The 22,943-nt window shown below is 44.3% G+C and overlaps 1 protein-coding gene and 1 gene segment (V, D, J or C); both read left to right on the forward strand.

Annotated features, from left to right (window-relative positions):
* Nucleotides 1-22,943, forward strand: part of LOC115204635 (uncharacterized) — a 193,604-nt gene that overhangs the window by 9,380 nt on the left and 161,281 nt on the right. The window lies entirely within an intron of this gene.
* Nucleotides 17,392-17,933, forward strand: LOC115204698 (immunoglobulin heavy variable 1-69-2-like). The segment is given in 2 exon segments: nucleotides 17,392-17,480; nucleotides 17,588-17,933. Coding segments are annotated over 2 exon segments (369 nt in total).

Below are 22,943 nucleotides of genomic sequence, written 5' to 3' on the forward strand. Positions count from 1 at the left end.
TGTCAGGATATTTAAGCCTCTAGAGGGCGGTCCATGCAAAGTCTCCCTCCCCTCATCCCTTTATAATCAGACACTCAGCCATGGTCTTCTCATTATAGGCAACTTGGACTGACATTACAACAAGTCCTGTATTAACTAATACTGAACAATGGAGTTAATGACTGTCTGGAGTTTAGTTGTCATGGTGATGTCCATACATAGTAAGTAAAGCATTACATGGTGACTGAAGAATGTCTGAGTATCATGCTTAAACTCAAAATGTATGTAAATACCGGATCTTCAACTGAGTGTCAACATTTTTGATTTGTAAGTGTTTGCTGAATGAGATGGATTAGTCACCTTCTCAGGTGAAAATACCTAGAGACACTGTTAAATTGTCCTGTAAAATATCTGGGTTTGATATGACACTGGATAAGGCAGAAACCAGTCAGAACTCTGGAGTGGATTGGGAGAGTTATCTCTGGTTCAACAGATGTTCCAGTCTACTCAGACTCCATGAAAGGCCAGTTCACCTTGACTGAGGACATCTCCACAAGCACACAGTTCTTAGGGGCCAAGATTCTGAGATCAGAGGACTCTGCTGTTTATTATTGTGCCTGAGAGATACATTGACTAGAGCTGGTGAAACAGCTGTACAACCCCCCCCCCCCCCCCCCATTACTGTAAATAATTACTGTAAATAATACAACAATATCACAAAGCACTACACTATAAAAGACTAGCCTCTTACATTCAGATTACACAAAAATATGATATCTTGTCCAGTCTGGTTGATCTTTCTTGTTGTCACATGAACAAGTATTTAACAAAGCATTCAGAACATATTAACCTGTTCCCCATCTCTGAATTATCTATGTAATCTCTGTGTGATCTTCCTACACTGTGAGGAGGAGTCAATGCAAAACTTTGACCTCTTCCATCACTGCTCATCTCACTACCGAGTGGAGGAGAGGGACTGAAGCACTAGACTGAGAGACATATACAAACTATCACTGAGCAATGGAAATGGGGACTGTTTGGACATTGGCTCTTGTGATGCTGTTCATAAACAGTAAGTGAGTGTGAAAATGTTTCAAGAGCTCCATGCTACACAGCATGCAGAACTGTGAACTGATTTAATTAAGTTAAACATTTTTTTCAGGTGTCTTCTGTCAGGTTGAGCTCACACAGCCAGATTCTATGTCTTTGCAGACTGGACAGTCTCTGACCCTCTCCTATAAGGTCTCTGGGTATTCTTTCACAGACAACTACTGCACAGCTTGGATTCGACAGCCTGCAGAAAAAGCTCTTGAATGGATTGGTGATACATGTGGATATGGCAAAACGTATTAGAGTAACAAACTAAAGAACAAATTTAGCATCTCAAAAGAAGCCTCCACTAGCACTGTGCCAGTAGAAGGGCAAAACCTTCAGATTGAAGACAGAGCCGTGTATTACTGTACTAGGAGAACATACTACCCACAATGAAACAAACAAGCACCAGACCTCAACAAAAACCCTTAATCTCAAGGGAATAGCCAGACTTTCCGCACTGTCACTGTCACGTTCATTGTTGGAAGCATTCTCGGACCAAAGCGCAGCGTGATCTGGGTTCCACATGTTTATTAAATGAAACTGAGAAAAAAATAAACAAATTAAGTACAAAACGAAACGTGACGTTCTGGAGTGCTCACAGGCAACTACACAAAAACAAAACCAGATCCCACAAAACACAGTGGGGAAATGGCTGCCTAAAAATGATCCCCAATCAAAGACAACGCTAAACAGCTGCCTCTGATTGGGAACCATACCAGGCCAACAAATAAATACACACACTAGAGTGCTCTCTATGGTCAGGGCGTGACAGTACCCCCCCCCCCCCCCCCAAAGGTGCGGACTCCGGCCGCAAAACCTGAAACCAACTGGGGAGGGTAGGGGGGGTGATTAGTGTCGGTGGCAGCTCCGGTGCAGGTCATAGCCCCTGCCCAGACCCCGGATCCGGCCATGGCACTGGGCTGAACGCCGTGCCTGGCCTGAGCATCGGCGCAAAGGAGAGCTCCGGCCATGGAGCGGGACTGGACGCCGTGCCTGGACTGGGCACCGGCGCAGAGGAAGGCTCCCGCCATATAGCGGGACTGGACGCCGTGCCTGGACTGGGCAACGGCGCAGAGGAAGGCTCAGGCCTTGGAGCCGGACTGGACGCCGTGCCTGGACTGGGCACCAGCGCAAAGGAAGGCTCCCGCCATGGAGCGGAACTGGACGCTGTGCCTGGACTTGGCACCGGCGCAGAGGAAGGCTCCGGCCTTGGAGCTGGACTGGACACCGTGCCTGGACTGGGCATCGGCGCAGAGGAGGGCTCTGGCCTGTGGACCGTCGCCGGAGGCTTTGGACTGTGAACCATCGCTGGAAGCTCTGGACTGTGAACCATTGCCGGATGCTCTGAGCTGTGAACATTCGCCGGAGGCTCTGGACTGTGAACCGTCGCTGGAAGCTCTGGACTGAACTGTCGCCGTAACCTCCGGACTGTGAATGCGCACTGGAGGCCTAGTGCGTGGAGCCGGTACAGGTGGCACCGGACTGGTGACACGCACTTCAGGGCGAGTGCGAGGAGCTGGCACAGGACGTACTGGGCTGTGGAGACGTACTGGAGACCTGGTGCGTAGAGCCGGCACAAATTGTACCGGAACGATGACACACCTCGCACGGCAAGTGCGGGGAGCTGGCACAGGACGCACCGGACTGGGGACACACACTTCAGTGCGAGGAGGGGACACAGGACGTACCGGACTGGGGAGTAGCACTAGAGGCCTGATGCGTGGGATCAGCACAAGTTACACCGGACTGGCGACACGCTCCTCCAAAGACCTGCGTTGCCGCATATTCCTAGCCAACTCCATTCTACGGTTTCTCTCCTCGCACTGTTTCATTGACTCCCAAGCGGGCTCTGGTACTCTGCTTGGGTCGACCGACCACCTCTCTATCTCCTCCCAGGTTGTCACTGGCTCACTCCCCGGCTTCGCCGACCACCCCGTGTGCCCACCCCCAAAAAACATGTGATGTTCAGAACTAGCATACCCACCGAAAACTTCCGGTGAATTTACTAAATTACTCATGATAAACGTTGACAAAATACATAACAATTATTTTAAGAATTATAGATACAGAATTCCTTTATGCAATCGCTGTGTCCGATTTTAAAATAGTTTTTCGGCGAAAGCACATTTTGCAATATTCTGAGTACATAGCTCGGCCATCACGGCTAGCTAATTTGACACCCACCAAGTTTGGGGCTCACTAAACTCAGAATTACTATTAGAAAAATTGGATTACCTTTGCTGTTCTTCGTCAGAATGCACTCCCAGGGCTTCTACTTCAACAACAAATGTTGTTTTGGTTCCAAATAATCCATAGTTATATCCAAATACCTCCATTTTGTTCGTGTGTTCAGGTCACTATCCGAAGGGTAACGCGCGAGCGCATTTCGTGACAGAAAATTTCAAAATATTCCATTACCGTACTTAGAAGCATGTCAAACGCTGTTTAAAATAATTTTTTATGCTATTTTTCTCATAAAATAGCGATAATATTCCAACCGGGCAACGTTGTATTCATTCAAAGGCTGAAAGAAAAAAAATGGAGAAGTCTCGTGAATGCGCATCTCAGTCTCACTGTCCCCAGGCTGACCACTTACAAACTCTGCTGTTGTACTTTGCCCAGAGACAGCAGACACCCCATTCCACATTCTGGTGGCTTTAGAGAGCCAATGGAAGCCTTAGAAAGTGTCACGTTACAGCACATAAGCTGTATTTTTGATAGAGATGCAACAGAAGGACAACAAATTGTCAGACAAATTGCACTTCCTGTATGGAATCTTCTCAGGTTTTGGCCTGCCATATGAGTTCTGTTATACTCACAGACACCATTCAAACAGTTTTAGAAACTTTAGAGTGTTTTCTATCCACATCTACTACTTATATGCATATTTTCGTTTCTGGGCAAGTGTAGTAACCAGTTTAAATCGGGTACGTTTTTTATCCGGCCGTGAAAATACTGCCCCCTAGCCCCAACAGGTTACCTCTCTTGGGTATGTGGGACGTGACCGTCCCACTTGCGGGACACACTCCCAACAGCCAGTGAAATAGCAGGGCGGCAAATTCAAAACGACTAAAATCTCATAATTCAAATTTCTCAAACATACGACTATTTTACACCATTTTAAAGAAACACTTCTCCTTAATGCAACCACCTAAACAAGAAAAGCCACACAGCCATTTTCCGAGCATGGAGAGGCGTCACAAAAAACAGAAATACAGCTAAAATTAAGCACTAACCTTTGACGATCTTCATCAGATGACACTCATAGGACATCATGTTACACAATACATGTATGTTTTGTTCGATCAAGTTCATATTTATATCCAAAAACAGCATTTTACATTGGCGCATGATGTTCAGAAAATGTTTGCCTCTCAAAACTTCCGGTGAATGTGCACATTAATTTACAGAAATACTCATCATAAACGTTGACAAAATATATAACAATTATTTAAAGAATTATAGATTTACTACTTCTTAACGAGAGTCTTATCTTTAAAATGGTGTAAAATAGTTGATTGTTTGAGAAAATTGAATTGTGGTGTTTTAGTAGTTTTTCTATTTCGCGCCATGCGATCCCATTGGCTGTTGGCTAGGGGTCCCGCTGGCGGAACTGGGTTCCGCTGGCGGAACTGGGTTCCGCTAGCGGAACGTCTAGATGTAAGAAGTTAAGTCTCCTCTGCAGGCCAGTTCGGTCTGTAATTCCCGATTAAGATCCCTCCGGTAGACTGTAAGGAGAGCTGGTTCACTCCATCCACTGCCGGCAGCCATGGTACGGAACTCAAGGGCATACTCAGTGGTGGAGCGATGGCCCTGTCGCAACTCACATAACAGGTCCCCGGTTTGATGACCTGAAACTGAATTGTCGAACACCTCCTTGAAGAGTGTGTGGAGGACAGATCAGAACTTTGAGCAGCCCACAGGGCTGTGACCCAATCTAGGGCTTTGCCTGTGAGTGGGGAGATTACAATGTTCACCCTGTCTTTGTCAGAGGTGAAGTCAGCGGGGTGATAGTCAATGTACAGGTTACACTGCATGAGAAATCCTTGACATTTCCCTTGAGAGCCGTCATATTGATTAGGCATGGATATGGGGGGAGATGAACGAGAGGAGGCTGTGGCACCTGATATCGGTGAAGCAGGAATGGACTGGCGAAGGAGGTCGCAGAGTTCATCGATGCATTCCTCTTGTCAGGCCAGACATAGCTGTAGCTCCGCTGAATCCATCTGTCGGGCAAAGCAGGTGTTTATTGCAAAGGACCTCAGGAGGAGGAAGGTAGCTGGGTCCAGGGTCAGGCAGAAGGTCATACACAGGTGGTACAAAAGGGCAACAGTACAGGCAGGGAAAAGGCTAGTAACGTAGTCCGGGAGATCAGGCAACAGGTAGGTAACAGGAAATCTGATAGGCTAAAGTACAGGCTGGGAATAAGCAAAAGGCATCGTTAGTGAGGCAGGCAAAAACTATCATACACGGGAGGAGTAAATCACAGGAAAAACAGAGCTCCGAAAGAAGTGTCACAAAACAAACAATACCTCACAGTGATGGGGTGCCCAGAACAGAACTAAATAGTGTGTGAACAGGTGATTAGAATTCAGATGATTGATATCTGGAGAGTAAGCTGCGTTCAGGGGATCTACGTATTTGAGGGTCTGAGTTGGAAGCAGACATTACACAACCTCACCAGCTTCAAACTGTGGACCTTCTTTTAAAGACATTATGGTAAGTCCTTCACTATGCTAACCTCTACAGTTCGAACCCTCAATGCTAACCCACCCTCTGGTTCTTTCCTTACATAAACATTGACTGTCTGTCCTTAGAGGCCCTCTGAGCCCTGGAGAGTAAAGAAGAGCATTTCCCACCAGTTTAGTTTCATCACAAACCATTGTTCCCTGCATCTCTGCAGCTGCTGCTGGCAGCTGTTGTCTGTGTCTCTCTGGATTTGTAAAATGTTTATGGTGAATAAATTGGATGAGGTGAGCTAAAGGGAAAGAGTTTGAGTGGATTGGTCATATTCATGGTGGTACTACTTACTACTCCCAGTCATAAGAGGATAGATTCACCATCTCCAGAGAAGACTCCAGCAGTAAGCTGTTCCTACATATGAACAGCCTGAAGAGTGAGACCATAGCACCACTTACCCATTCAGCACACACAACATCAAAACCCTCAGATTGTAACGCCCTGGCCATAGAGAGGGGTTTTTGTTCTTTATTTTGGTTAGGCCAGGGTGTTACATTGTGTGGGCGTTCTATGTTCCTTTTTCTATGTTTTGTATTTCTTTGTTTTGGGCCATGTGTGGCTCCCAATCAGCCACAGCTGAAGCTCGTTGTTGCTAATTGGGAGTCACACATAAGGAGCATGTTTTTCCTTTGGGTTTTGTGGGTAATTGTTTCTGTTAGTGTTTGCACCTGACAGGACTGTTTTTGGCTGTCAGTTTTCTTGTTTTTTTGTATAGTGTTCATGTTGTTCTATTAAAATTCTAATGATGAACACATCCTCTGCTGCACCTTGGTCTTCTTCCGACGACAGCCCTTACAGAATTACCCACCAAAAATGGACCAAGCAGCGGAGGAGGGAGCAACGGATGGACTATCGGGAGACATGGACAGAACTAAGGATAAGCATTTCCAGCACTATGGAGGAGTTAAGGGAGTCTGAGAGGTAGCCCCAATACTTTTTTGGCGGGGGCACAAGGGTAGTTTGGCTGGGCGTGGATGGAGCCCCAGGCCAGCTCCCCATACCCTTTTTGGGCAGAGACATACTGGACAGGTCCCGTGCTTTGGGGTGATGGGTGCTGTGGCAAGGCTGGGTATTTTCAGACCGGTATGCGCAGTACCAGCGCCCCGCATGTGCCAGGGGAAAGTGGGCATCCAGCCAGTATGGGTGATACCAGTCCTGCGCTCGAGACCGCCAGTACGCCTCTACGGTCCAGTGTTTCCCGCTCCACGCACTAGCCCTGAGGTGCGTGTCTACAGGCTGGCACGTCCAGTACCAGCACCACGCATCAAGCTTCTAGTGCGTCAGCCCAGCCTCGACAGTCCAGAGCCGCCCGCCAGCCAGGAGCCGCCAGAGCCGCCCGCCAGCCAGGAGCCGCCAGAGCCGCCCGCCAGCCAGGAGCCGCCAGAGCCGCCCGCCAGCCAGGAGCCGCCAGAGCCGCCCGCCAGCCAGGAGCCGCCAGAGCCGCCCGCCAGCCAGGAGCCGCCAGAGCCGCCCGCCAGTCAGGAGCCGCCAGAGCCGCCCGCCAGTCAGGAGCCGCCAGAGCCGCCCGCCAGTCAGGAGCCGCCAGAGCCGCCCGCCTGTCCGGAGCTGCCAGAGCCGCCCGCCTGCCCGGAGCCGCCAGAGCCGCCCCCAGCCTGGGGAGTCCTGTGCCTGCGTCCAGGGCCAGGCCTCCTTCATGTCTCCCCAGCCTGGTGAGTCCTGTGCCTGCGCCCAGGGCCAGGCCTCCTTCATGTCTCCCCAGCCTGGTGAATCCTGGGCCAGCGCAGTCATCTCCGCCGGGCGCAGTCATCGCCACCCGCCAGCTGGGCGCAACCATCGTCGCCCGCCAGCCGGGCGCAGCCATCGCCGCCCGCCAACCGGGTGCAGCCTACGCCGCCCGCCAGCCGGGCGCAGCCATCGCCGCCGGGCGCAACCAGGGCCGCCCGCCAGCCGGGCGCAGTCAGGGTCGCCCACCAGACCTTCGGCGCGGCCAGGTGCGCCACCTAAGAGGGTGACGCCAAGGGTGGAACAGAGGCCACGTCCCGCACCTGAGCCGCCGCCGTAAGAAGGCCCACCCGGACCCTCCCCTTCAATGTCAGGTTTTGCGGCCGGAGTCCGCACCTTGGGGGGGGGATACTGTAACGCCCTGGCCATAGAGAGGGGTTTTTGTTCTTTATTTTGGTTAGGCCAGGGTGTTACATTGTGTGGGCGTTCTATGTTCCTTTTTCTATGTTTTGTATTTCTTTGTTTTGGGCCGTGTGTGGCTCCCAATCAGCCACAGCTGAAGCTCGTTGTTGCTGATTGGGAGTCACACATAAGGAGCATGTTTTTCCTTTGGGTTTTGTGGGTAATTGTTTCTGTTAGTGTTTACACCTGACAGGACTGTTTTTGGCTGTCAGTTTTCTTGTTTTTTTGTATAGTGTTCACGTTGTTCTATTAAAATTCTAATGATGAACACATCCTCTGCTGCACCTTGGTCTTCTTCCGACGACAGCCCTTACACAGATGAATGTTTTAGAAGGACAATGTTCACACAATGTCAGTCATGGAAATGCATTTGACAAAATTGACATACATACTGTATAATAAAAAACAACAACATGACTTTATAGAGTAGACTATCAAAAAATGCAAGCACATATCCATATAATCGTTTGTCCCATTGTGACTGTATTTCTAATTGAAATGAGTTCCATCTCTGATAAATGTAGTGTCATTAGCTGACAGCTTTATTAAGGACAGTATTCTTGTTTTCAGTGTTATTCCTGAGTTCTCAGCTCTACCCCTACCTCCGTCTTATATAAAGCAACCTGTCTATGAATGTTAGTCCCAGTACGTCCCTCTGAGTACTGGACAATAGAGCAGCTCCCACCAGTTCAGCTTCTACCCATGTTCCCTGCATCTCTGCTGCTGCTGGCAGCTGCCTCCTGTGAGTCTCTATGGATGTTGGTTGATGGAAATAACATTGACAACTAGTTTTAATGCCACAAAAAGACTTTTGTATGCCGTACATATTCATGTTGTCAATATGTTGCTCTTTCAATTTAACAGGTATTCAGAACTCACTCCGCCAGTCTCTATGACTGTCCAGCCAGGTCAAACACTAACCATCTCCTGTAAGGTCTCATATTCTGTTACTAGCTATTATGCAGCTTGGATTCGACAACCTGCAGAGAAACCACTGGAGTGGATTGGATATAGTTTATCAACAAGTGGAAGCACTAGTTACAAAGATTCACTGAAAAAAAGTTCAGCATCACCAGAGACACTTCTAACAGCACACTGTTTTTAACAGGACAGAACCGACAGTGATACAAACCAGGCCAGACCTGTACAAAAACCCACCCTCTGGGTAGATGATGTTAAGCGACTCAGAAGCACAGAGATGAAGTGTACTTCTCACATTCAATGTCGTGTCCCTGAAAGTATATGCTGTATACATGGACATTTTGTAAATTGTCTTCTGTGTCCCTGTATTAAGAGCAACATGTTCACAAGCAGAAACTGTGAGGAACCCATACTGATCACTGGTGACATATAACATCATCTATTACTATCATATATTTCCATGTTGGGATGAAAATATATTGGCAAAAAAAAATTCTGGATAATGGAGTATTACAATCTGGCATTCCCTTCCATAACTTCCTCCTTTCCCCATGCAAATTGCACTATGCCCAGCTCCTCCCCTCTCTCCCTCTTGCTCTCCATTATATAAACAGTCTCTCGGTGTACTTTATGTTAGACCTAATACGTCCCTCTGAGTCCTGGAGAGTAGAGAAGAGCAGCTCCCATCAGTTCAGCTTTAAAACGAACCATGTTCCCTGCATCTCTGCTTCTGCTGCTGCTGGCAGCTGCATCCTGTGAGTCTCTCTTGATTTGGGGGGTGGACGACGACACTCTACACGTATTTTGATAGACAGAAATCTAAATAATTATAATGTATATTTAAGGTTGTTTGTGAACAATGTTACTATATTGGTGTATTTTATTCACACAGGTATTTACTGTGATATCACACTAACCCAGCCTGGTTCTATGGTTGTAAGGCCAGAAGAGTCTGTCACCATCCCCTGTAAGGTTACTGGCTATTCTGTTACTAGCACTTGCACCAACTGGATTCGCCATTCTGAAGGCAAAGCTATGGAGTGGATTGGTTACCTGTGTAGTAGTAGTAGCAGTGGCACAACAGACTCATTAAAGAGCAAAATCAGCTTCACTGTTGACTCCTCCAGCAGCACAGTGTTTCTACAAGGGAAGAATTTCCAGACTGAAGACACAGCTGTGTATTACTGTGCTCGCATTTCCCACTGTGATACAAACCACTGCCAGAGCTGTGCAAAAACCCATTCTCTGGGGACATACTGTATAGTACATGGAAACTGAAGAGCAGAGATGTGACCTTGTAAATGAGAATTTGTTCATCAACTTACCCATGGGGTATTTATCAAAGCCTCTTGTGATTGGTCCTCCCAGTGAGGTTGAGCTCATGCAAATACTCCAGTCCTCCAAATTTATTAATGTCTCTGTTGAAGGCTGTTTCTGCTGAGGACTGTCTCAACTACCTTTAGATAACTAAACAGATCACCATGTTTCCTACCACAGTAATGCTCTTACTGACAGTATATCTAACAGGTGAGGAAACAGTATGTTTAATTATACTGTTCATCAAATGAACAAGTTGACATAAGGTTTTAATTTCAACGCCGACAATATCTCTGCTTTCTATTTCCACAGGTGTTCATGGTCAGACATTGACTGAGTCTGGACCAGTGGTTAAAAAACCTGGAGAATCCCACAAACTGATGTGTACAGGAGCTGGGTTCACATTCAGTTGCTATGGAATAAACTAAATCAGACAGACTTCTGGGGGAGTTGAGTGGATTGCGTATGTAGACACAGCTAGCACTCTAATCAATCTTTCACTCCCAGTCAGTCCAGGGAAGCTGTACAAAAACTATCTGTAATAGAAAGAATGTACTTGCACAAGTACATGCACACACATCATCTGGCTGTGATAAGGTAATGAGATCCACATAGATGTTCACATACAGTATCATCACACAGTAACACAGCGATAACACACCTGTTAGATATGTTGTTATAGTGTTGTTGATAAACCAAGAGATATCCCATTAGCTTCATTTTACTGATGTCTCAATACTTCAGTTGATGGAGGATCTGCAATGTGTTGAATTAATATGTAATATTGAATCATTCTTCTTGAAGTTTTCTAATAAAAACATGAATGTAGCTGCTGTCCTTATCTACTTTTTTGTTGCCTATGTATGTATGCCGAAGAGTTTTATGAACACGTGGATTAACCAAATGATTTAGTTTCACGTGGTAAAATCACAAATATAATCTAAAGAGGGTCTGTGAGTTTTCACATTGTAAAGGTTGTGTCCAGTAATAGTGGTGGTGGTCCTAAAGTGTCTCTTATATACCCTCTTATATACTGTATCTCCCACCATCTCTCCATGTCAATGCAAACCCTCCCTCTGATTATTTCCCTAATTAACAGTTAACAGTGTCTGTCTGACTTCCTGAGAAAAGCAGCTCCCAACAGTCAACACAAACCTTGTTCCCTGCATATCTGCTCCTAATGCTGCTGGCAGCTGCCTTCTGTGAGATTCTGTTCATACAGAATGATCATTTCTATATTTGGATGAAAACTGACAATGATGTTTACTGATGTGTGTTTCTCCATACAGGTGTCTACTGTGATATTGAACTCCTCTAGTCTAGCACAGATGTCATAAAACCAGGAGAGTCTTTCAGCATCTCCTGCAAATTCTCTGAGTTTTCTATATCCTCTCACTGTCCTCACTGGATACGACAAGCTGAAAGGAAGAGCAATGCAGGATATTGATTATACATGCAGTACTTCCACTGTAGACTCACTGAAGAGCAAGATCAGTTCTAGATATGACAGCTCCAGCAGTACAGTGTTTCTACAAGGGAACAACTTCCAGACTGAAGACACAGCTGTGTATTATTGTGCTCGGTGGACAAAGTGATAAAATCTGAACCTCAGGGATTCACTGTATAATAGGTACTCATTCAATTAAATAGAAACGAGATGCTTCTCAATATCAAATTGGTAAATTAATATCCAGTAAGCCCTACAGTACTTATGACGTGTGGTGCTGGAATTTAATATCTGAATTGTTTGCCAATTATACTCCTTCTGGCCTGATAAGACTCCAGACCTTGATGGTATTCTAATTGATGTCTATTAAACATTCAATGAACTCCATTCATATGATAACGGTGACCTCACCAATACAGAACAAGAAAGTCTAAGCTCTATATTATCAAAAAGACACAAAGAACAAATAATATGTTATAAAAAATATATACAACAAAAAAACTGGAGACCTTCATCATGGTTGTGACAAGATGGAGTACAGCTTCAACCAGAAGTGACTTTTCCTAGCAGGTTAGGAGAGCACTTTAGCGAACCCTTACCCTTTTCCTAACCTTAAGCTAATTCTCCTAACCTGTTAAAAAAAGTAACTTCTAGTTGTAGCTCTATACCACATAAACCCATTAACACTTCTGAGTCATGATACAGAAAATATTGGCACAATGTAAAGTTAATTTTATTACATTCCTGACCTAACATTATCTCCAAGTATAAGTCTGACTTTTGACATGGACAACACAAAGTATATATAGCTTGCACAGTTATTAAATAAATACATTTTAATTTACTAATATTCCCATTGCTTTCATATACTGTATATATCCTCTCCCTACGCAAATTTCAACAAGCCCCTCTTCCTTTCTCTATCTCTCCCTCCTCCTTATATAAAAACCTCTCTGTATCTGAGAGTCCTAGTAAGTCCCTCTGAGTCCTGGAGAGTAGAGAAGAACAGCTCCCACCAGTTCAGCATCAACACAAACCATGTTCCCTGCATCTCTGCTGCTGCTGCTGCTGGCAGCTGCCTCCTGTGAGTTCCTGACAGTAGTCTGATCAGTATAAACTGTATTGCTGTGATAGGGATGTGACTTATTGATCAATCTGACCTGTCATTCCTCTCCCTCCTCAGGTGTCCGCTATCAGATCGTACTCACACAGGCTGAACAGTCAGTCCAGGGGACCCCCGGGGGATCCCTCAAACTCACATGTGCCTGTAGTGGATTTACTCTAAGCAGCACTAATATGTACTGGATCCACCAGGCACCTGGAAAAGGACTTGAATGGATAATTTACTATTATTCTGACACTTACAAGAGCAATGCCCCTGTAGTACAGGGCCGATTCACTGCATCGAAGGACAGCTCTAATTTCTATCTCCACATGAGCCAGTTGAAGTCAGAGGACTCTGCAGTGTATTACCGTGCTAGAGATTCACTATGGTTAAACTAATGAGAATAGCTGTACGCAAACCATCTGGTAGAGAAAGGAAGGACGTGTACAAACACACAGACATGCGTATGGTATAACGTGCAGACCATGACAAGGGGATACATGAGGAACAATTCTAATGATGTATCAAATAATAACATAATGATACACCTGTTAAATACATGGTTCTAGTGTTGTTGATGCACCAACAGGGGCACTCTCTCTCCATATGATTAAAATAAAGACCAGTACTGATGAAGGCTCTGCTAATTCATTTCATTACAGGAAAACAATTATAATGTGGATGTCAATTAAAAATACTTTACAGTTTGTCAAAATGTTTCATCCACCTCAGGTATTAACTAATACTTTAACGTAGTGTTTCATTTCCTACTTTACATTAAAAAATGTAACAAATAGAGGGTCTCTGAGTTTTCAGATGGCAAAGGTTGTGTCCAGTTATAGATACAATACATCAATGCACCCCCCCCCCCCCACTGAAGAACAAGTTCAGCCTCTCAGTTGACTCTAGCAGTAATACTGTGTTTTTAAAAGGGAACCACTTCCAGACTGAAGACACAGCTGTGTATTATTATGCCTACCCTCACAGTGCTACAAATCAGCACCAGAGCTGAATAAAACCCATTCTCTTGGGATCTGCTGTATAGAATATGGAAGCTGAAGAGCAGATGTAATGCTCCTCTTTTCCACTAATTGAAAAATAAATGTTTTATCCATAAAATACTCAGTAGGAATGTCTAGCCCATCTCCATTGTTAATATATCAGAGGAGTTATAGTCAACATACCAAATGCACCTGAAATAACAGGGGACAACTTATGTTAAATTGTGATACAAAATATTGACTAGCCTTGCCACTAGGTTCTGGAACAATACATGGGGTAACATAGCAGTAGTAATAACCAGATTAAATCGGGTACGTTTTTTATCCGGCCGTGTAAATACTGCCCCCTACCCCCAACAGGTTAAATTGATGTGCACATTCACCAAGGGTTTTGGTGGGAATACATTTTCTGAACATCATGCGCCAATGTAAAATGCTGTTTTTGGATATAAATATGAACTTTATCGAACAAAACATACATGTATTGTGTAACATAATGTCCTAGGAGTGTCATCTGATGAAGATCGTCAAAGGTTAGTGCTTCATTTAGCTGTGTTTTGGGTTTTTGTGACACGTCCTTTTCACTTCCTGCTTGGATTTTTCTCAGGTTTTTGCCTGCCATGTGAGTTCTGTTATACTCACAGACACCATTCAAACAGTTTTAGAAACTTCAGAGTGTTTTCTATCCAAATCCACTAATAATATGCATATTCTACTTTCTGGGCCAGAGTAGTAACCAGTTTAATTTGGGTACGTTTTTCATCTGGCCGTGAAAATACTGCCCCCTACACCTCAACGGGTTAATTCTCCAATTTTGGGGATTTAGGTGTCTCCAAGTGAAGTCCATTGTGCTCTCTCTTTCTGCATGACCAGGGGGAGAGAGTCTCCGCCAAGGGGGATCTACACCCAGAAAGGGCTATGTCATGTCAGTGTTCGTTACCTCGATATGTGGATTGAGAAATCAAACGGAACCCTGTTTACAACTCTGTACAGAAAATTAAACGGAAAAAAATACTCTATTACGGGGGAAGCTTCCACCATGAGCCATTAAAAAAAGGACTTCCAAGAAGCCAGGTTTCCAGACTGCACCATATATGCCACTCCAGAGAGGACTATCTTGAAAAAGCAGTAGAGATACGCAATGGGTTTCTAAGAGGTTGCTATTCATAATATGTGGATGAAACTCCTAAATTGGCATTAGGGAAAACAAAATAAATTGCTACAAAAAAGGCTCACTAGTGCGAAAGAACACTAATGTTCACCACCATATATACTTTGAAGTGGGAGATGCTGGCGAGAAACTCTGGCATGTTTTATCATCGGACCATGAATTAATTAAGAACCAACCACTTATTGTATATAGGAGAGGTAGCAATTTATGCAAAAAATGTGTCCATGCCAACTGCCACCCACAAAAGAAAATGAGCCATGCTCTTTCCGCCCTCTTACGAATTGTAGCTATAAATGCAGAGGCAGCGCACAGTGCAGCAATATGAGGAAGTGCAAATATTTCTGCCATACACATACAGGAAAATGGTTCCAAATAAATGCTATTATTTCGTGCTCCACCACCTATGTTATCTACATGATTAAATATCCATGTGGGCTGTGCGATGCAGGTAAAACCTCTCGTTCTCTCAACCAAAAAATGTGTAAACATAAAAGTTCATTCAGGAGAAACGACAGGGATGATCCAGTCGCTGTACATTCCATGCATGTTATGTTGTAAACATGAACTAATGCCACCACTTCAGCCTACTCTGATGTTTTTTCTTGCGCTGTACCCAATGATTTATGAAAACTTACTTGATAGGTGGATGTCCTCATTGTGGTTTTAAAGACACGATTAATACGTTTTATGTACACACTTTATTAGAATACTTATGAAATGCAAATTGTTATTAAAAACACTCATAAAAGCTCTGACGAGGGCCGTGAGGCCGATACATAAAGCTTAATAAAGAACAGTGATACTAGCAAGAGCAGTGTGTGGGTTTCTTCTTTTTTCTCCACAGTCCTTTATGAAAAATGTAGTTATTTGTTTTATTTGACTGTGTAAAAACTAGCAGTACTACTTATTTCACTGAGAGTTAGGCAGATATATTGCGATTTGCAAAATATGAGTATTTTCCTTTCTGAAATGAAACCAAGTGCGAGATTTTAAACAAAAACAGGTCTTCATTGAACAACACCCAAGCTATTTTACCAACATTTCTGAAAATGGACAGCGTTTTGGAATGAAACTGTTCAAATGTACTTTTGGATACCAGATGAAAGTCATTCATGTAAACTAAAATCAGTGATGGACCAAGGCTACATCCTTGAGAAACCCCCAAAATGTAATTATTATGTTCTGATTTAGAACTGTTCAGCGATTACTATAACAAAGGAAGTGATAATAGTAATAATATACTGTACGTAATATTATGTACTGTAAAGAAATTGACAATCCAATCCAAGTTCATTTTGACCATTCATAATGCAGGTCAACCCAGTTAATAACAGTCTTATCCTTTTATACCAGCTCTATATGCAAAGGACCTAACACACCACCCCTTTCTGTATAAAAAGTGGACTGTTTGTCTCAGAGTCAGTTGGAGTAGAGAAGAACAGCTCCCACCAGTTCAGCCTCAACACAAACCATGTTCCCTGTCTCTCTGCTGCTGCTCCTGCTGGCAGCTGCCTCCTGTGAGTCTATCAAGATTTTTGGGAAAGGAATGTGTTGAGGCTCAATAAAATATATTGAGATAATATTATTTTAACAATATCCTTAACAGTCACAATGAGCTATACTATATAGCATATGACTAATTATGTTTTTTCCCCTTAGATGTGTGCTGTGGCGGTCTTGAACTTAGCTTGCCAAGTGTAATGGTTGTAACGCCTGGAGAGTTTCTGAGCATCACCTGTAAGGTCTCTGGGTATTCTGTTAGTGATAGCAGCATAAGCTTTGCCACAGGTTGGGTTCGAAAACCTGCAGGAAAAGCAATGGAGGGGATTTCCCATATACGGGATAATGAACATATCTATAAAACTGATTCACTAAAAAACAAGTTCACAATTTCAAGAGATGCCTCCAGCAACTCTGTGTCTTTAAAAGGGCAGAGCCTGCAACCTGAAGGCACAGCTGTGTATTACTGTGTTCGCTACCCTCCACAGTGATACAAACCAGTACCAGACCTGAACAAATACCCAGATACCCATGTGAGAATGATGCAAACACAACATAATATAAATTTCTCCACACCAAGATATCAACATATTTAAGAGTAATGCTCAGTCTCAAAAACAGTTAAATTATAATTTGATAAATGAACATTATAAAAATCATTAAAACCATACATCATTAAAAGCTTTAAATAACGTAAACCCAAATAAAAATGCAGAACTTTTGTTCCCGATCTTCAACACATCATACTAAAGCCATTATATCTAGTCAATACATCTCATGAGTAAAATCTGAACTACAGAGAGCAGAATAAAGGACAGGGAGGAGAGAGAATCAAGGAATAGAGCAGAAGATTTCTCCCACTCAGTCTGTATTTAAACCTCTAGAGGGCGGTCTATGCAAAGTCTCCCTCCCCTTCATCCCTTTATAATCACACACTCATCCCTGGCCTTCTCATTACAGGCAGCTTGGACTGACATTACAAGTCCTGTACTAACAAATACTGAACAATGGAGTTTCTGACTGTCTGGAGTTTAGTTGTCATGGTGATGTCCATACACAGTAAGTAAAGCATTACATGACTGAAGAATGTATGAGTATCATGATTAAACTCAACATGTATGTAAATATCAGATCTTCAACTGAGTGTCAACATTATTGTTTTGCAGGTGTTTGCTGTGATGAGATGGATCAGTCTCCTTCTCAGGTGAAAAGACCTGGAGACACGTTTAAATTGTCATGTAAAATCTCTGGGTTTGATATGACAGACTACTTCATGCACTGGATAAGGCAGAAACCAGGCAAAGCTCTGGAGTGGATTGGGAGAGTTAACTCTGGTTCAGGAACAGATGTTATCTATGCAGACTCCCTGAAAGGCCAGTTCACTCTGACTGAGGACGTCTCCACAAGCACCCAGTTCTTAGAGGCCAAGAGTCTGAGTTCAGAGGACTCTGCTGTTTATTATTGTGCTCGAGAGACACACTGACTGAAGCTGGTGAAGCAGCTGTACAAAAACCCCCTCTAACAACATGGCTAACTGGTGTACTACTTCCTCTCTTTGTGTCACAACATAATAATACTGAGTATCATTACTGTAAAGAATACAGCAATATCACAAAGCTCTACACAATAAAAGACTCCAGCCTCTAACATTCAAACTACACAAAAATCCGATCTCTTGCCCAGTCTTTCTTCAAGTTTGAAATGCTCTCTTTTCATCAACAGGTGTTCAGGGTCAGACACTGAATGAGTCTGGACCAGTAGTTAAAAATACAGAAGAACCACACAAACTGACCTGTACAGCCTCTGATTTAGACATGAATAGCTACTGGATGGCTTGGACCAGACAGGCTCCTGGGAAAGGATAGGAGTGGGTTGCAACTATTACCCATGACAGCGGAAGCACTTTCTATCCCCAGTCTGTTCAGGGTCGGTTCATCATCTCCAGAGACATTAGCATGACACAGTCTGAAGACTGAAGACTCTGCTGTTTATTATTGTGCCAGAGACACAGTGACACAGGAGGCTGCAGCGCTGTACAACAACTGATCAAGCACTTCTCTCACTGGCAGAGTCAAATGGGACGTGAGACAGACAATAAACGGAGGATCCAGCATAAATTCCAAGTTCATTTCAAAGCATATCATTATTCATCAAGGTTAAGGCAGCTTATTAATCCACTCCTCTGGCTATTTTGATCAGTAAACATCATCTTCATTACATTCACCTGTATATCATCCTAATCCAATTAAGAGTTTGAATTGCTGGTAGGTATTAATTCATGTCCTCATTGAGTATAATGAAATATACAAGAGGAATTTTGATAGCAGACTTCTACTGTTAACTAAAAAGAGTAATAGGCCATTATATACTGTATCTTTGGGGACACCAATAGTTAGATTCTCACCATCTGTGACTTTGTGTAGTTCTCCAAAGCATTATAATAATAATTCTGATAACATACTGTAAACAATGAGCAGAACAGATTCATTCATAATAATTATGAATGGTTTAACCTTTATCCGAGAGAGCCATGAGATGGCGCACAATTGGCCCAGCGTCCTCCGTGTTAGGGGAGGGTTAAGCCGGCTGGGATATCCTTGTCCCATCGCGCGCTAGCAACTTCTTGTGGCGGGCCGGGCTGTACAGTGTTTCCTCCAACACATTGGTGAGGCTGGCTTCCGGGTTAAGCGAGCAGTGTGTCAAAAAGCAGTGCTTCTTGGCGGGGTCGTGTTTCAGAGGATGCATGGCTCTCGACCTTTGCCTCTCCCGAGGCCGTACGCGAGTTGCAGTGATGGGACAACACTGTAAATAACAACTATTTTGGACAGGTGGGCGGCGGGCGGCTCCGGACAGGCGGGCGGCTCTGGCGGTTCCGTACAGGCGGGCGGCTCTAGTGGCTCCGGACTGGCGGGCGGCTCTGGCGGCTCCGGACTGGCGGGCGGCTCTGGCGGCTCCGGACAGGCGGGCGGCTCTGGCGGCTCCGGACAGGCGGGCGGCTCTGGCGGCTCTGGCGGCTCTGGCCCAGGATTCACCAGGCTGGGAGACATGCAGGAAGCCTGGCTCTGGGCGCAGGCACAGGACTCACCAGGCTGGGGAGACCCACAGGAGGCCTGGTCCGAGGAGGAGGCACAGGATGTACCAGGATGGGGAGACCCACTGGAGGCCTGGTCCTGGGAGGAGGCACAGGATAGACCAGGCTGGAGAGACCCCCTGAAGGCCTGGTCCTGGGAGGAGGCACAGGATAGACCAGGCTAGAGAGACCCACTGGAGGCCTGGTCCGAGGAGGAGGCACAGGATAAACCGGGCTGTGGGGGAGCACTGGTGTTCTGGTGCATAGGCTTGCCACCCATACTCCAGTCTGAATGCCCACTCTTGCCCGGCACGGACGGAGTGCAGGCATAGGACGAACTGAACTCTCCCAGCGCCCCGGAGACACAGTGCGCAGCGCCGGCACAGGATAGCCTGGACCGAAACAGCGCACTGGAGACCAGACGCGCTGAGCTGGCACAATCCGTCCTGGCTCGATGCCCACACTCGCATGGCACTTGCGGGGAGCTGGCCTATAGCGCACCGGGCTATGAGCGCGCACTGGAGACACCGTGCGCTTCACAGCATAATACGGTGCCTGACCAGTACCATGCTGCTTCCGGTAAGCACGGGGAGTTGGCCCAGAGGTCGATCCTGGCTCTGCCACACTCCCCGTGTGCCCCCCAAAAAACATTTTTTGGGGGGGCTGCCTCTCGTGCCTGTTGCGCTCCCTTGCCTCATACCATTGCCTCTCCGCTCTTGCTGCCTCGATCTCCCACTGTGGGTGGCGATACTCCCCAGCTTGAGCCCATGGTCCTGCCCCGTCCAGTATTTCCTCCATGTCCACGATTCCAGATAGCTCCTTCCTCCGCTGCTTGGTCCGTTGTTGGTGGGTGAATCTGTAACGGCCGTCGTCAGATTGAGACCAAGGTGCGGCGGAGGATGTGTTCATATTAAGGATCTTAATAAACGAATGAACACTATACAAAAAGAAAACACGACAAGGAATGACAGCCAAACAGTCCTGTCAGGATTAACAAACCTAGACAGAAAACATTCACCCACAAACCCCAAAGAAAAAACAGGCTGCTTATGTATGACTCCCAATCAGCAACAACGATCTACACCTGTTCCTGATTGAGAGCCATACATGGTCGAAACAAAGAAAACCACCAACATAGAAAAAGAAACCTAGAATGCCCACCCATGTCACACCCTGGCCTAACCAAAAATAGAGAACAAAAAACCCTCTCTATGGCCAGGGCGTTACACAACTATTAATAAAGGTTAAACCTTTCATAATGATGCTGACTAAATAACAACTATTAATAAAGGTTAAACCTTTCATAATGATGCTGACTAAATAACAACTGTTAATAAAGGTTAAACAATTTACACTAATGCTGACCAAATAGCTATTATTTTGAGTGAGTTGAAATGAAAACATTATAAACCTTACTATAAGAAAGGCTCATACTGTACATGTTTGTTACAATTATAAAGCATTGTACCTGCAAGATTTAGGTAACATTTTGTAATTCTAATATTGTCAAAGAATAATGTAATGTTATGATATATACTACATTACAAAACAGTTAACTGATGGTTAAAATAAGTTTTAATATTTGAAGAAATAATAGATATTTGTTTGATCACCTATCCACAACCATCTGAATGTGTTGCTATCCTCATAGAGCAGGTGTGTGGTACTGGTGGGAGGTTTTTGTTATGGTGTGTATCACTGTGACTATATGGGGGTCACAGTGATATTACATCATACAAAAACCCTGCTCCTGTATGGACACATAAACACTGAACAGGTCAAATGAACAGCCTCCACAACAATGGTGGTAAACCTAATGAAACCTCACCATAAACATAATTTTGGCAATAGTCATGTTAGTGGATTTTATACTGCAACACTTAATCTATACATTTGCAAACAACTGTTACAAACTGACAATGGCACAAACATGGAAGATGAGTCCAACAACTCATAGATTAATATTATAATGTAAGAATCTGTTGTAATGCTATACTATAGTGTCTACCATGGTTTATGTTTCTTACACCTCACTGAGAACAGACAGAGTCATATTGAATCCCCATGGAGATGTGAAGGAGGTGTTTTTGTACTGGGGTACATCTAACATTTTTACATTTGCATTTTTTCTTCAGAAATTATTACTTATGGGTTACCTTCATGTGTGTGCAAAATATTACTGTTCTCAGATTTTTGGGTATTTTATTTTAGATGTGTATTAAAAAAAAATGGGCGGGGGCAAAACGGAATATATTCCTTGTTTAGCTGGAATTTTAATATCCTATATATTTGACTGTGATATGTGGTTGTCTCACCTAACTATCTTAAGATGAATGCACTTCCTGTAAGTTGCTCAAAATAAGAGCATCTGCTAAACGAGTAAGATATCAAATGTTTTACATACAGATCTCATATTACTGTATTGAATTATAAACAAAAATATACATTTAAATATATTAGTGTCAGAAATGTATCATTTGTACAGCTCTTTATTAAAAATGTAGTTATGAATTACTTATTTCTCTGAGAGTGAGGCAGATATACAGTGGGGGGGAAAAGTATTTGATCCCCTGCTGATTTTGTATGTTTTCCCACTTACAAAGAAATGACCAGTCTATAATTTTAATAGTAGGTTTATTTGAACAGTGAGAGACAGAATAAAAACAAAAGAATCCAGAAAAATGCATGTCAAAAATGTTATATAATGATTTGCATTTTAATGAGGGAAATAAGTATTTGACCCCTCTGCAAAACATGACTAGGTACTTGGTGGCAAAACCCGTGTTGGCAATCACAGAGGTCAGACGTTTCTTGTAGTTGGCCACCAGGTTTGCACACATCTCAGGAGGGATTTTGTCCCACTCCTCTTTGCAGATCTTCTCCAAGTCATTAAGGTTTCGAGGCTGACGTTTGGCAACTCAAACCTTCAGCTCCCTCTACGGATTTTCTATGGGATTAAGGTCTGGAGACTGGCTAGGCCACTCCAGGACCTTAATGTGCTTCTTCTTGAGCCACTCCTTTGTTGCCTTGGCCGTGTGTTTTGGGTCATTGTCATGCTGGAATACCCATCCACAACCCATTTCAATGCCCTGGCTGAGGGAAGGAGGTTCTCACCCAAGATTTGATGGTACATGGCCCCGTCCATCGTCCCTTTGATGCAGTGAAGTTGTCCTGTCCCCTTAGCGGAAAAACACCCCCAAAGCATAATGTTTCTACCTCCATGTGGAGATTGTGTTCTTGGGGTCATAGGCAGCATTCTTCCTCCTCCAAACACGGCGAGTTGAGTTGATGTCAAAGAGCTCCACAAATACCCAGATAACCATGGGAGAATGATGCAAAAACAGCATAATATAAATGTATCTACACACCAAGATATCAATATATTTAAGACAAATGCTCAGCCTCAAAAACGGTTAAATTATAATTTGGTAAGTTAAACCTTACAACAACAA

The sequence above is a fragment of the Salmo trutta genome, chromosome 1 (genome assembly GCF_901001165.1).
Source record: "Salmo trutta chromosome 1, fSalTru1.1, whole genome shotgun sequence".
NCBI lineage: Eukaryota > Metazoa > Chordata > Actinopteri > Salmoniformes > Salmonidae > Salmo > Salmo trutta.